The sequence below is a fragment of the Zootoca vivipara genome, chromosome 10 (assembly GCF_963506605.1).
Source record: "Zootoca vivipara chromosome 10, rZooViv1.1, whole genome shotgun sequence".
Lineage (NCBI taxonomy): Eukaryota > Metazoa > Chordata > Lepidosauria > Squamata > Lacertidae > Zootoca > Zootoca vivipara.
Window position 1 is genome coordinate 53,537,288 of NC_083285.1, and position 15,675 is coordinate 53,552,962.

At 43.7% G+C, this 15,675-nt stretch overlaps 1 protein-coding gene across 4 annotated transcripts in view; it reads right to left on the reverse strand.

The window, feature by feature from the left end:
• Positions 1 to 12,428, reverse strand: part of BICD1 (BICD cargo adaptor 1) — a 148,152-nt gene extending 135,724 nt beyond the window's left edge. For 2 of the 4 annotated variants that reach the window (XM_035126582.2, XM_060279954.1), the window contains exons 1-2: positions 12,272 to 12,424; positions 11,404 to 12,153 (exon numbers count right to left, since the gene is read on the reverse strand). In XM_035126582.2, the coding sequence (XP_034982473.1) occupies positions 11,404 to 11,616 (213 nt within the window). In that variant the 5' untranslated portion in view covers positions 11,617 to 12,153; positions 12,272 to 12,424. Of the gene's footprint in view, positions 1 to 11,403; positions 12,154 to 12,271 lie in introns of all 4 variants that reach the window. The other 2 variants (XM_035126583.2, XM_035126581.2) reach the window with 2 other exon arrangements.
• Between the last annotated feature and the right edge of the window lie 3,247 nt (positions 12,429 to 15,675).

Genomic DNA, 15,675 nt, shown 5'->3' on the forward strand with positions numbered 1-15,675 from the left:
ATAGAATTCAGGGAAATGTAGATTGTGCTACTTGTATACCCTTGAACCTTCCTAGGAAATATTTATTTATTTATTTATTTATTCATTCATTCATTCATACCCCACCCATCTGGCTGGGTTTCTCCAGCCACTCTGGGCGGCTTCCAATAAAATATTAAAAATACATTAAAACATCAGTCATTAAAAACTTCCCTAAACAGGTCTGCCTTCAGATGTCTTCTAAATGTCAGATAGTTGTTTATTTCTTTGACATCTGATGGGAGGGCGTTCCACAGGGTGGGCGCCACTGCCGAGAAGGCCCTCTGCCTGGTTCCCTGTAACTTCAATTCTCGCAGTGAGGGAACCACCAGAAGGCCCTTGGTGCTGGACCTCAGTGTCCAAGTTGAATGATGGGTGTGGAGACACTCCTTCAAGTATACTGGGCTGAGGCCGTTTAGGGCTTTAAAGGTCAGCACCAACACTTTGAAATGAAATGAATGACCAAGCTGTATGAAACTGAAATAGCCAAAGCATCCAGGCTTGACTCAGAAGTTTCCAAATAGGTTCCATCAGTTTTCATCTGTTTTCTGGAGTAGAGGAGACACTGATATGGACAATAGGTCCAGTGCTAGAGGAGCCACCCTGACAGGGTGACAGTTGGGTTGCCCCTTCAAGGTTGCCATACAAGCGAAGGGTAAAACCCTGAATTCTTTGTTGAGCAATGGTAAATAGTGTGAGGTGGAAGGATATAAAAGTTGCTCAAAACCAATCAGGGTGCGAGCCTGTGAAAGGTTCGGGTGGTATGTGCTACCCCATGTGGAAAATGGAGCAGAACCAGTGCAAATTTTAATCTGGGTATGACTGATAGGATACCAGCTGCTCTGATGTCTGCTTTTTGAAATTACTGCCAGCCTGCTTAGTGGGTCTCATAGAATGTCTGTGTGCAAGGTTAGTTTGGGGCAACAAGTGGGAGGGGTCCCCATTTCAATGCTATCAGGCAGAGGGAAGTAGGTTAAGGATGGAGGGGATGATCATCATACACTATCATGTTCTCCATCCTTTCCCAATTTGGGATTCTCTTCCACCTTGCCCCTAGCCTGGTGGTGCTGTTACTAAACTCCAGACTGCTTCATAATAAGACCTCATAGATCCACGACTGTGGAATCAACAAACATATAAAAACCACTTTGCAAATGCTTTTTTAAAAGCGTTTTTAAAAACACATTGAATTTTCCATCAGGCTCACCATTGCTATCTAGTGAAGAAATCTTGAAGAAATCTTCTGGTAAATTCTTATGAACCATGGGAATCTAGTGTCACATTGTATATGGCACTTAAAACACTCTTAAAACATTTTATTTGCAGCTGTATAGCTGAGTCCTTCATGGATCAATGCCTTGTCGTGGCGAAGGGGCTTGAATAACTCGGAGAAGCTATGAGCTATGCCATGCAGGGCCACCCAAGATGGACAGGTCATAGTGGAGAGTTTTGACTAAACGTGATCCACCTGGAGAAGGAACTGGCAAGCCACTCCAGTATCCCTGCCAAGAAAACTCCATGGACAAAGACAACAGGCATATAAAAGTTATGACGCTGGAAGATGAGCCCCTCAGGTCGGAAGGCGTCCAACATGCTACTGAGGAAGAGCGGAGGACAAGTACAAGTAGATTCAGAGCTGATGAAGCGGCTGGGCCAAAGCCGAAAGGATGCTCAGTTGCGGATATGCCTGGAAGCGAAAGGAAAGTCCGATGCTGTAAAGAAAAATATTGCATAGGAACCTGGAATGTAAGAACCATGAGTGGAGGTAAGCTGGATGTGGTCAAAAATGAGATGACAAGAATAAATATCGACATCCTGGGCATCAGTGAACTAAAATGGAAGGGAATGGGCGAATTCAGTTCGGGTGACTATCATATCTACTACTGTGGGCAAGAATCCTGTAGCAGAAATGGAGTGGCCCTCATAGTCAACAAAAGAGTGGCAAAAGCTGTAATGGGATGCAATCTCAAAAATGACAGAATGATCTCGATACGAATCCAAGGCAGACCTTTTAACATCACAGTAATCCAAGTTTATGCACCAACTACCGGTGCTGAAGAAAGTGAAATTGACCAATTCTATGAAGACCTACAACAACTTCTAGAAATGACACCAAAGAAGGATGTTCTTCTCATTACAGGGGATTGGAATGCTAAAGTAGGGAATCAAGAGATAAAAGGAACAACTGGCAAGTTTGGCCTTGGAGTTCAAAATGAAGCAGGGCAAAGGCTAATAGAGTTCTGTCAAGAGAACAAGCTGGTCATCACAAACACTCTCTTCCAACAACACAAGAGACGACTCTACACATGGATATCACCAAATGGGCAGCATCGAAATCAGATTGATTATATTCTCTGCAGCCAAAGATGGAGAAGCTCTATACAGTCAGCAAAAACAAGACCTGGAGCTGACTGTAACTCAGATCATCAGCTTCTTATAGCAAAATTCCAGCTTAAACTGAAGAAAGTAGGAAAAAGCACTGGGCCAGTAAGATACAATCTGAATCAAATCCCTTATGAATACACAGTGGAAGTGAGGAACAGGTTTAAGGATTTAGATTTGGTGGACAGAGTGCCTGAAGAACTATGGATGGAGGCTCGTAACATTATACAGGAGGCAGCAACGAAAACCATCCCAAGGAAAAGGAAATGCAAGAAAGCAAAATGGCTATCCAACGAGGCCTTACAAATAGCGGAGGAGAGGAGGCAAGCAAAATGCAAGGGAGATAGGGAAAGATACAGGAAACTGAATGCAGATTTCCAAAAAACAGCAAGGAGAGACAAGAGGGTCTTCTTAAATGAGCAATGCAAAGAAATAGAGGAAAACAATAGAATGGGGAAAACCAGAGATCTGTTCAAGAAAATTGGAGATATGAAAGGAACATTTCGTACAAAGATTACCATAATCAAGGACAAAAGTGGTAAGGACCTAACAGAAGCAGAAGACATCAAGAAGAGGTGGCAGGAATACACAGAGGAATTATACCAGAAAGATATGGAGGTCTCGTACACCCCAGGTAGTGTGGTTGCTGACCTTGAGCCAGACATCTTGGAGAGTGAAGTCAAATGGGCCTTAGAAAGCACTGCTAATAACAAGGCCAGTGGAAGTGATGATATTCCAGCTGAACTATTTAAAATTTTAAAAGATGATGCTGTTAAGGTGCTACACCCAATATGCCAGCAAGTTTGGAAAACTCAGCAATGGCCAGAGGATTGGAGAAGATCAGTCTACATCCCAATTCCAAAGAAGGGCAGTGCCAAAGAATGCTCCAACTACCGCACAATTGCGCTCATTTCACACGCTAGCAAGGTTATGCTTAAAATTCTACAAGGCAGGCTTAGGCAGTATGTGGACCGAGAACTCCCAGAAGTGCAAGCTGGATTTCGAAAGGGCAGAGGAACCAGAGACCAAATAGCAAACATGCGCTGGATTATGGAGAAAGCTAGAGAGTTCCAGAAAAACGTCTACTTCTGCTTCATTGACTATGCAAAAGCCTTCGACTGTGTCGACCACAGCAAACTATGGCAAGTTCTTAAAGAAATGGGAGTGCCTGATCACCTCATCTGTCTCCTGAGAAATCTCTATGTGGGACAAGAAGCTACAGTTAGAACTGGATATGGAACAACTGATTGGTTCAAAATTGGGAAAGGAGTACGACAAGGTTGTATATTGTCTCCCTGCTTATTTAACTTATATGCAGAATTCATCATGCGAAAGGCTGGACTAGATGAATCCCAAGCCGGAATTAAGATTGCCGGAAGAAATATCAACAACCTCAGATATGCAGATGACACAACCTTGATGGCAGAAAGCGAGGAGGAATTAAAGAACCTTTTAATGAGGGTGAAAGAGGAGAGCGCAAAATATGGTCTGAAGCTCAACATCAAAAAAACCAAGATCATGGCCACTGGTCCCATCACCTCCTGGCAAATAGAAGGGGAAGAAATGGAGGCAGTGAGAGATTTTACTTTCTTGGGCTCCTTGATCACTGCAGATGGTGACAGCAGTCACGAAATTAAAAGACGCCTGCTTCTTGGGAGAAAAGCAATGACAAACCTAGACAGCATCTTAAAAAGCAGAGACATCACCTTGCCGACAAAGGTCCGTATAGTTAAAGCTATGGTTTTCCCAGTAGTGATGTATGGAAGTGAGAGCTGGACCATAAAGAAGGCTGATCGTCGAAGAATTGATGCTTTTGAATTATGGTGCTGGAGGAGACTCTTGAGAGTCCCATGGACTGCTAGAAGATCAAACCTATCCATTCTTAAGGAAATCAGCCCTGAGTGCTCCCTGGAAGGACAGATCGTGAAGCTGAGGCTCCAATACTTTGGCCACCTCATGAGAAGAGAAGAATCCTTGGAAAAGACCCTGATGTTGGGAAAGATGGAGGGCACTAGGAGAAGGGGACGACAGAGGACGAGATGGTTGGACAGTGTTCTCGAAGCTACGAACATGAGTTTGACCAAACTGCGGGAGGCAGTGCAAGACAGGAGTGCCTGGCGTGCTATGGTCCATGGGGTCACGAAGAGTCGGACACGACTAAACGACTAAACAACAACAACAGCTGAGTCCTTAATTGTGGATGAGGGAGCTTATGTATTACTGAACTTGGCGGAGTTGATTTGACTCAGATTTCTCCACCCAGGTTCTCTCAGTATAGCACTAGCACATGCTGGGGAGCCAGGAGGGCAATTCCCATGGTTCATAAGAATTTACCAGAAGACTTCTTCAACTTAGGGTGGAGCTAAAGGGCCTGCATCTGATGTTGGGCCAGAGACAAATTTGGGATACTGTTGGTGTACTACCTGTCTTGCTACCCAATAACCTCCCTGGCAGAGGCAATCTCAATAGTAATATTCAAGGACCACAGAACGGTGACTCCCCCCCTGTATAACTGCCCATTTGCTACAGTCATCTGGGGGATTCCCCCTTGTGGTGCCACAATAGCTGGAGGTTCATTCCACAGGGTTTAGGACTACGACTTTCAGTACAGCATAATCCAACATGGAATATACTGCCTATTGAAGTTAGGCTCCAACACTGTATACAGTTTGTCAGGTGCTAAAAACATTTTTATTTTTGCAGCTTTCACAGAAGGATGAATAAAAATAAAAAATCATTCCAGTAGCACCTTAGAGACCAACCAAGTTTGTCATAGGTATGAGCTTTCGTGTGCATGCACACTTCTTCAGATACAGAAGGATGAGTTGGCTTGTGGGCAGGATCAGATTTCTTTCACCCTCTCTCTCTTTTACAACTGTTTTACTTACTTTTACTTGTATGTTTGCGTTATTGTTCTATTCTTCTATGTAATGTTGTAACGTTTAGCAGTTTACATGTAGTCAAAAGAAATATAAATGAACTTCATTGGTAGCAAAAGATAATTCTTGAACTTGAATATTGCAGTTAAACATTCAATTTGTATGCAACACAATAAACAATGAATTCAGAAATCACATTTTACCTGCATCACAAATAAAATAGTTTAGTTTTAAATATGTTTCAACAAGCAACATGTTTGTACCTAGTTCATGAAAACTTTATTCTGACATACAACCTCACACCAGAGTCATTATTAGAATAACCTTGATTAATTTTCCTTTCAAATGCAACATAGTAAATATCTGAATATGGACTCTCCCACACACACATCAGTTTTGAACTATTTGGGATAGTGTTGTTGTTGTTGTTGTTGTTGTTGTTGTTGTTGTTACTACTACTACTACTACTACCTTGCCCATCTGGCTAGGTTGTCTTCTCAAACAGGATTTTTGTCTCCTGATCATAGGATTGCCACTGAGTTTGTATGTCATTCTCTAAAACATAATCTCTAAACTACCTTATTAACAAGAACAGAAATTTTACACAGTGCTGAGCACTTTTTGAGTAGAATCTGAGCTATCATTATAACAACCTTAAAAGTTAGTCAGCATTCTTAGTCCCATATTCGAGAGCATGTCTCAGCTTCCCAGACTCTTGCATTGTCATTCAAGTTTGGTTCAGACAATAGCTGAACCACTGGACATACTGCCTGGGGGTTATGGGGGTTTGATTCCAGCAACATCTAAAGGTTCACTGGTACCCCATTAGTGTCATGGCTGAGACAGTCCTGAGATGGAAAAGGGTCTTTCCAAAGTAAAGGTTGCAGGTGACCCAAACATATCACATTACAGCCCAATCCTTCTCAGTTTTCTGACAGAATCATAGTTTCATAGAATTGTAGAGTTGGAAGGGATCCCAAGGGTCATCTGGTCCAAGTCCCTGCAAAGTAGGAATCTCAACATTTGGTCCCCCATACAATTTGAAACCATACTGGAGCCTGCATAGGTTTGCAAATGTGCTAACAGTTTTATTGCTGCACCACTTGTAGTATACATCCCTCTCATACCAGCAAAGTGTTTCAAGAGGACAGGGCGAATGGACAGACTTGAAAGATATGGGACAATAACATTCCTCTTTAAGGACTTCATTCCTCACATACTATTATCAGCTTCTAAAGACTTGCATTCGTTTTAACATTTCATTCAGTCTTCCCTAAAGCTGTAAGACTGCCTTACTGCATGCACATTGCAACCTTGAAAGCTGTACAGTCAGCATAACAGTATCTGCCTTTTCACCCTCTTACTAATTGGTCCAGTTCTTTGAAAACCTAAATGCAATAGAATGATTCCTCACTCTTCAAAGAATGCTCTTAGATCAAGGTAGCAGACATAATGCCTGCCTAGCTTACTGGAATTCATATTCCTTATTAGATCATTGATTACTATATTCCTTTCTCTACCGCATACCACATCAGGTCCACAAAACTAATAGTAACACAAACAACCCAAACTAATATACCAACGTAATGTATTGGTATGCACAATCTGCATCGATCAGATCATGGTCTAAAATGATTAGTAGGGATATAAATATTTAGGGCAATAATGTCCTAAATTACATTACATTTTTACTTTCCTATCTCAGTATTATGTATTAATACACTGTGGCTTGTGGTGGTGACAATAATACTGAACAAGGGAACAAGATGAAGGATTTGTGGATTGTCATTGGCTGTACTACTCTGGCCCCTGGTTGCCATTGACAGTGCTCCTTTGACCCTAGGGAGATTCAGTACAAGGGAGAGAGCCTTGTTGCTATTCAAAAGCAAGTCCCTCTGAGTTCCACAGGGGCTGCTCCCAGGTATAGGATATAATCTAGGTATAGGATTGTAGCCTCAAGAAATCAGGAGCAAATCACAGGGAATGGACCCAAAAGGAAAAAAGCAGGAGCCTGAGATTGCAGTAGGCCAAAGAAAGAAAGAAAGGGTGTCTGGGAAAAGAAAATTAAGGAAGTAGTCCAGAGGAATAAGGGGAAAGGAAGACCAATGACAGAAGCCTGGGAGAGGAAAGAAAAGTGGTCTATAAATCCTGTTAAATAAAAAAATAGCTGGAATTAACACAGCATGAACCTTGCTCTTCTGGAAGGATGTACAGTACTTGTAAGCAGCAGGACAGTAATGATGATATTGTCTGGTATTGTAAATAAATTACATTAAGCTGGATGAACACAATTATATGCATCCTGTAATAAATATGGAGTAATGTCCACTGTGGCATATGAAGTAATCCTCATTCATTAATTTTGACTGGATTGCACCATAATCCTGTAAATACTATAAATAAATATATAAGTATTTATAAATATATAATTTATAAATATAAATATAAATATATATATTATATAAATTTATAAATATAAATATATATATATATATATTATATATATATAAATATATAAATAAATATATAAGTAAATACTGTAAATACTTTGGCCACCTCATGAGAAGAGAAGAATCCTTGGAAAAGACCTTGATGCTGGGAAAGATGGAGGGCACAAGGAGAAGGGGACGACAGAGGACAAGATGGTTGGACAGTGTTCTCGAAGCTACGAACATGAGTTTGACCAAACTGCGGGAGGCAGTGCAAGACAGGAGTGCCTGGCGTGCTATGGTCCATGGGGTCACGAAGAGTCGGACACGACTAAACGACTAAACAACAACAACAACAACTATGCCAGACTGTAAGTACTATCAGAACTACCTAAGACCACTTGCTGGTTGTATCTCATCTACTGTAAACACAAGGTTCCAACAAGAGGTTCCATTCCAGAAGAGGGCAATGTCATCATCTATTTAGAGACACTTAGAGCTGCAGTAATGTATTGGTATTTGCATTTTTTTGCAAACTGGTTTTTACAAAAAAGAAAAAAGATTGATTGCTCATCAGTATGATAGTTATATGCTGTACAGTGGCACCTATGGTTACGAACTTAATTCGTTCCGGAGGTCCATTCTTAACCTGAAACTGTTCTTAACCTGAAGTACCACTTTAGCTAATGGGGCCTCCCGCTGCTGCCGCGCTGCCAGCATGTGATTTCTGTTCTCTTCTTGGGGCAAAGTTCTTAACCTGAGGTACTACTTCCGGGTTAGTGGAGTCTGTAACCCAAAGTGTTTGTAACCCGAGGTGTTTGTAACCTGAGGTACCACTGTATCGCCACCTTCTACAGTACTACTTAGAAGATGAGCTGAAAACTAGTTTGAAACTGTGGCTTGGCAAAGGTTTCAAAAAATGTATGAGATACCTGGAATAGAATACTGTACTGATACCTGTTGTATGTTATTGTATATTGTATTTGTATATTGTATATTGTATATACCTGTTGTATATTATTGTATATTGTATATTATTGTATATTGTATCTTATTACAAAAATGATTCATACTGGGGAACCAAAAAGAAATAACAATACAGATACCTAGAATTTGTATATAATATGTATTCTCTCCAAAAAAAACCAAAATGAACCCAAAAATGAACCACCACTTGTTAAATTGTTTCACCATCAGTTACCACCTTTTTCTCATAAGGCTTCTTTGCTATTAATAGCTGCATATCAGGCAGAAATTCAATATGTAAAGGTTTACACATCACTATATTTTCATGCTTGCAAAAGCTGCTGCTCTTGAATTTCTAGCTGTCACATAGCTCTGTTTAAGTCACAGTAAAAAGTTGACAAATCTAATATTGGAAGTCAACACAGAGTCATGGGATTCTATCAAAATCATCTCAACATAAAAGCTATGCAAGATTTCTATATAGCATTAATTTCATTTTCTTAAGGGGATTTAAACAATTTCCTTCCAGCGTAGACAGAACTACAAGATAATTTTCCAATACTGTTTTAAATTGATCATGATCCAAACCAATCTACTGGAGAATCCTTTGGAGGGAAGCAATTACAGTTTTGATAAGAATATAATTCAGGCAGAATTCTGTCAGGGCCCAATATAGTTAGTAGCTTCTTTATGGTATCTTATGATATCTTATTACTGGTCCATCAAACTATACACACTTAAATTATGTTACTAATCTTCAAAACTAGGCAAGATCTTAAATACCCCCTTGCTCAGTTTCTTGCTTGATGAAAAGTATCAGCCATCTTCATGACAATGCTGTCTAGTACCGTACCAGTAGTTTCTCCTGTTGAACTCTTTATGACTGTATCCCAAATATATTACTTGAACATTTACATTCATCAGCAATAGTTCTATCTCAAATATTAAGACTATTACTTCAAGTAACTACCGGTATTGCTTAAATCAAGAAAAGTTAAATTTATTATGTGTTGAAATTTGTATGTCAAACTTTTTAAAATTTAATTTAAAATTAGTATAAATAAATACTATTGCTTAAGGCATTACTCTAAGTCTCTAAGCAATAACTTGTACCTCCCTGATATGTTTAGGGCAGAGGGGTTATGTTGATTTTTATGCAGTATTTGTTATATAAAAATAAAAATCATTTTTAAAGGTAATACCTGTCTCAATCTGTCTTTCATTTGTCTCACATATTGAGCTTCAGAAAGTTTTGGGGAACAAGACCAAGTCAAGCTTTCATTACAGTTGTGGTTCAAGAAAGTCTCTGGGAATTTTTTGTACCAAGAAAGTTGAAATTTACTGTGGAGATTTTGATCATATTGTGGCACATATATTTACAGACATAAACAAAAAAGTAATAGTTTATATACTCAGGTGTCTCAAGCAAATGCAAACTGCATTTACAAAATCTTACTAAAAATAGTGAGATGTCTCAGGAACTTTTGAAAAAAGCAAAAAGCAACATAAAGTTTAATTTACTGTATGACATATGTAGCAATATAGCTTTATAAAATAAATAAATAAATAAATAAAACAGTGGTTCCTCATGTCTACAGAATTCATCTCAAGCATAATCCAGCATAATAGAAACACTTTTAAGTTACATTGATTTCAGTGGAAAATTTAAGCATTAAGTGCTGAATCTTACTAGATCTTGCCCATTATACTTTACCTTTTATATAAAGAGGTTGTCTATGTGCCATGTGATCCTATGAATATTTATGTGGAAACAGGTCATATTGTATGCAGTCAGGCTTACTCCTATACAGTATAGGAGTTCACCCCTTGACACATATTATCATGTATAAGTGAAATATCATGATTCCTAGACACACAAAAATGAACGTATTTCAGAATTCTGAACTTGATTGACTTAATAGAACTTAACAGAATTCAGAACCCTCTGGAAATAGTTAAATGCACTAAATATAAACCTTTGTTGCATCTCTTCTCAAAACACACAAATAGGAAAATATAGAAAGAACCCAACGAAACGCAAAGATTAGCTATACATATGAGCTGTATGTGATTGTCTACCTATGTCAGACAAGCTTGGTTGCTTCAGATCAAGCAAATCTTTCTGTGCTGGTACAGAAACAGATTTTGAAGGAAAGATGGTGGATGCCACTGACAGGTGAAACTACAGCAAACATATAAATAACCTCAAAGTAAAGTCAGCATACACAGTTTGTTGTAGTTTATATTGTTATAAAATATGTGTGGGTTTTTTTAAAGGTTAAATGTTCATACCATTTTTCTGACTAAGAGCCAAGCCACCCACTTATAACAGCAATAAATCACAATGCTTGCATAAAAAATAACTGAAAGCCAGAAGTTATTTCTATGCAAGTTTAAGCAATGCTAGGATTTTAGTCAGCCGTAGGTTTAAAATATCACATCCATAATCCATTCTTAAGCATCTTCTATGGTCAGGGCTGATCCTTGAGTCCTGTGATAAATCACACCTTGCAATTTCAGTCTCAAGCAAACATAGCGCCTAGATAACTATAATCATCCGGCCTACAATACAAAGCCTTATCAAAGAACAATTCTAAGCAGAAGAGATACTGAGCTGCTTTTCCATCCTATATTTTAAAAATGTAGTGAAAAAGTGGAAGGTGGGGGGAAACTAGCACACTAGGGTGTGGAGTAGGGAAACACACCATAAATCTTCAAAGCCATCTCACCTCTCTCAGCTGCTCCAGCTCCTGCTTAAGGACATCATATTCAGCTTCCAGCTCATCATATTGCTGCTTGAGGGTGAGTTTTTCTTCCAAGACCACCAGCCCATATTCCGCAGCCTGGATCTTCTCATGGGTTGTTTCCGTGAGCTCTTTGGTCAGCCTCTCGATCTCGGACTTATAGTGATCCACCGTCTCCAACACCTCTTCCGCAGCCATAGCCTTGGAGGTTGGAGGGGTGGGGGAGGCAAAGAGAAGGATGGATGGATGGAGTGAGATGCAAGGGGAGAGGGAGGAGGAGGGACGGGCGGACAGATGGAGGGATGGAAAGATGCAGGAGGCACAGGGCAGCCGGCGATTCTCCCCGGCAGGCTCCTCCTGAGAAGCAGCCAGCTACATCGGCTTAAGGCTAAGGGAGGGGATGCGGCGCACCATGAAGGAGCGGAAAGGAGGAATCCAAAGCCCCCCCGAGGCTGCTGCACCATTTGTCCTTCGGCTCCTCGGCTTCGTTTTGCTACCTCAACCCGGCATCATAGCTGGCACTGGGGACCGAGGAGGAAAAGGGAGAGGGAAGCAGAGGGGGATTTATTTGTTTATTTTAACCCCCCTTTTTTTCTCCTTTTCTTTTTTTGCTTATTCAGAGGCATTGGTCCGCCATGTCTCCAGGGTAGCTTCACTGCAGTCTCTCAACTCTCCACCTGCTCCCCCTCTCCCGGTCGCCGCCGCCGCCGCCGCCGCCGCCTTTACTGCTGCAGCCTGGGGAGGGGGGGTTGGAGAAAACAAGTAAATATATCAATAAAACAGACCTGGCCGTCTCGGTCTCCTGGCCCCCCAGGAAACAAATAACGGGAAACGGGGCGGGTGAATTTATTACCATAGCAGAGCAGCCATAAAGGCTACCGACAGACACGTCCTGAGGCCGCCTCGCCTCGCCTCGCCTGCCTCTCTCTCCCGCTTAACCGCCTCTCCTCCCTCCACTCCCCTCCCAGCCGCCAGGAAAAAAAGGACAGATGGGGAGATGACAGCGCCGCCGCCGTCGCCGCCTCTTCCTCCTCACGGCGGCGTCTCTCTTCCCGCGCTCTTGGACGACGACGGGGCGGAGGCTGCGCGTCTCCCGCCCAGTCGCCCCCCCCCCTCAAGCTTCCCAGAGCTCACCTCGAAAGAACCAACACACAACACCCACCCCTCTTCACTGCCAAGCTGAGGTAGTGCTTGTGGCTTATATTTTCCTCGGGTTTCCTACTGAGGTTTCCAGAGGCATCCTGCAAAGGCCTTGTTCTAGACCAGGCATCCCCAAACTTCGGCCCTCCAGAAGTTTTGGACTACAATTCCCATCATCCCTGACCACTGGTCCTGTTAGCTAGGGATCATGGGAGTTGTAGGCCAAAACATCTGGAGGGCCGCAGTTTGGGGATGCATGTTCTAGACCACACACAATTGCCTTTTAACAAAGTTCAGGGCCCGGCCCTACCCTTGGGCAAGGCAGGGTAGATATATTGGGTGGGCAGGTATCACAAGGCGTGGTACATGCACACCCAGCCCTCTCAAATTATTCATTGGTTGGCTCCTATGAGACAGGGTGAGGAAACCCCCTCAGGTGGTAGGTGCTGGGGCAGCAGGTGAGGGAGCCCCAGAGGCAAGAGTCTCTTTTAAGCCTCCAGACATTCTACTTGGACCCCCACCTCCTCACAAATCTGTCCCACTGCCTCAGGAGCCGTGGAAGACACTATCTCCCATCCCTAGTGTAAGGTTCAATTGTCAGTCCGGATGCCACCTGTACATGATGGGAAGCGGGCACTATATTGCACTTTGCCTCAGGGAACAAAATGTCTTGGGGTGGCCTTGCAGAGCATCAACGGTGTCGCGTAAGAACACAAGAATCACACAGCTGAATCAGGTCAGTGGCCCCTTAAGTCGAGCATCCTGCTCTTCCAGTGGCCAATCGGATGCTCATGGAATGGCTTTTGTTGTTCCCCCTCACACGTGGGTCCACAGAGATTCATATATTTAATTGCCCCATGCTAACAAATGTTGTTGCCGTCATAATTAGTGTCTATTGTAACCATCACTCTTGTTATTTGAATACAATGGTGGTGTGGAAGTGGTCTGCTGTGAGTTGAGCCCCAAATGCCCTGCATCTATTAACTCATGAGATACCCTTCATTTCACCACACTCAGTCCACCAATATATAAGGGAATAATAAATACCGTACTGACCAACGCAGAGCTGTTGTAACGATTTATGAGATAATGTGAAAGCTCTATGAATGTACAGTATTTCATTTTTTCTGTCTCATGCCTGATGTTGGGGATCTGGGGATGGCACAAATATTTCAAGATAATAAATCATGCCGGGGTGACTGTGGCACAGGCATTTCAATTTCATTTTGTTTCCTATCTTTAGGCACCAGGCGAAAACATTCCTATTTTCCCAGGCCTTTGGCTAACTAAACAATCTATGACCTTTTAAACTGGGGAGAGGGTTATTGTAGGCCCGGCCCTACGTGCAGGCTGGGTGGCGCAGGGCACCATGGCGCCGGCCCGCCAGGAGGGCGCCGCGAGCTGCGCCCACCCGCTGGCCGACCGGTCTGCCGCGCAGCTGTGCCTGCCCGCCCGCCTTCCGCGCAGCAGCGCCTGTTGCACCCGCGCGACACCCACCCGCCCACCGCGCTGGGAAACAGGGTGGGAGGGCGCCGGAACGGGGCGGGAGGGCGCCGGAATGGGGCGGGAGGGCGCTGAAGGGATCCGGCGGGCGCCAGAGGATCCGGCACACCACGGCGCCAGGAGCACTTAAGACGGCGCTGGGTTATTGTTTTTGTTTCTTAGTGTGTTGTGTATTTTTGTTTTTATATTGTAAACTGCCTCGTAATCCTCAGATGAAGAGCAGTATATAAATTTAATAAATTATATATATATACACACACACACACACAAACTTTCTGCGGTTGCTCTGCTCAGCTGCTTCATGTCAGGGGGAAGGAGGGAGGGGCGACTTGCCCTCGTTTAGAAGCATTGTCCTGCCAGTTCTTGACAGGTGGTCATTTTGCATAGGATGGCTTGTGCTGAACCGTGTCTTTCCAAAAAACCTTTGTTAAAAAACCAGAATCTTTCCTGCTCAGAACTTTAGATCATGATATAAGAGAGGGAAACTGGATATTGTTTATGTATGCGACAACAGCAGCAAGAATTTTATTAGCACAAGTATGGAAAACAGAGAAAATGCCAACAAAGGAAGAATGGCAAGCCAAGCTTATGGATTATGCGGAACTGGCTAAGCCACGGTTGTAAAAGTCAAGGCCCGTGGGCCAAATCCGGCCCGCCAGACCTCGTCATGTGGCCCGTGTAGCCACCGCCGGCCACCAGCCGCCAGCCTTGTCTCTCCCTCACACACGCAGCGCCCCCCACCCCAGGTTTTAACGATCTGAGCCACCTCAGAGGGCGGCAGCCCAGTTGGTGCGCGCGCTCGGCAGTGAGGGGAGGGGAGACGCTCTCTCTCTCTCTCTCTCTCCGCGCGCCTTTTCCGCTCCTCCAGCCTGATTGGCTGCGAGTAAGGGGAGGGGGCTTCGAGACAACGGGCGCGCAAGGGAAAGGGGCGGTTGCGGCAGCGGCAGCGGCGCCCCTTCTCGCTCCCCCCACCCTCTCACCGCGTTCGGACTCGACGCCTTCCTCCGCTCCCCTTATGCCGCAGGCACGTGCGCTGACAGCCGCGTCTTTCGGTTCCCCCCTCCCCGCTTTTTCTCCCGTTCCCCTCCCTTTTAACCCTTTCCCTTCCTTTCTTAAGGTCTGCCCACTTTTCCCCCCGCCCACCGCTCGCTGCTCTTTCTCCCCCCATCCTTTCCTCATCCGGCTCGTCGGTCAGTCGGGAAGACAGAGATCGGCCGTGAGGCGGTTTCTGAGGAGGCTCGCTCTGCGGAACAGCCTGGGGGGGTGAGCGGGCTGGAGCTGGGTGGGTTGCCTGCCTGCCTTGCCTGCCTGCCTTTAAAGTCGAGGGGGGGGAGGGAGGCACTAATTGCTCGCTTCTAAACGAGGGCAAGTCGCCCCTCCCTCCTTCCCCCTCCCCAATTTAATATAATATAAACACCCCTACCCCAATCTTTGTTCTTCGGATTCGCAAAGCGGTGGTTTAGCGCTCTTCGTTTTGCTGTAACAGTAACTTATCCCCTTCCCCCCCTCCCATCCCACCCCCCGTTTGAGGGTCCCCTCCCCGCATACTTTATTTTTATTAACCCTCTTTTCCTAATAATCCAGGGAGGGGTCAGAAGACCGACGCATCTCTTT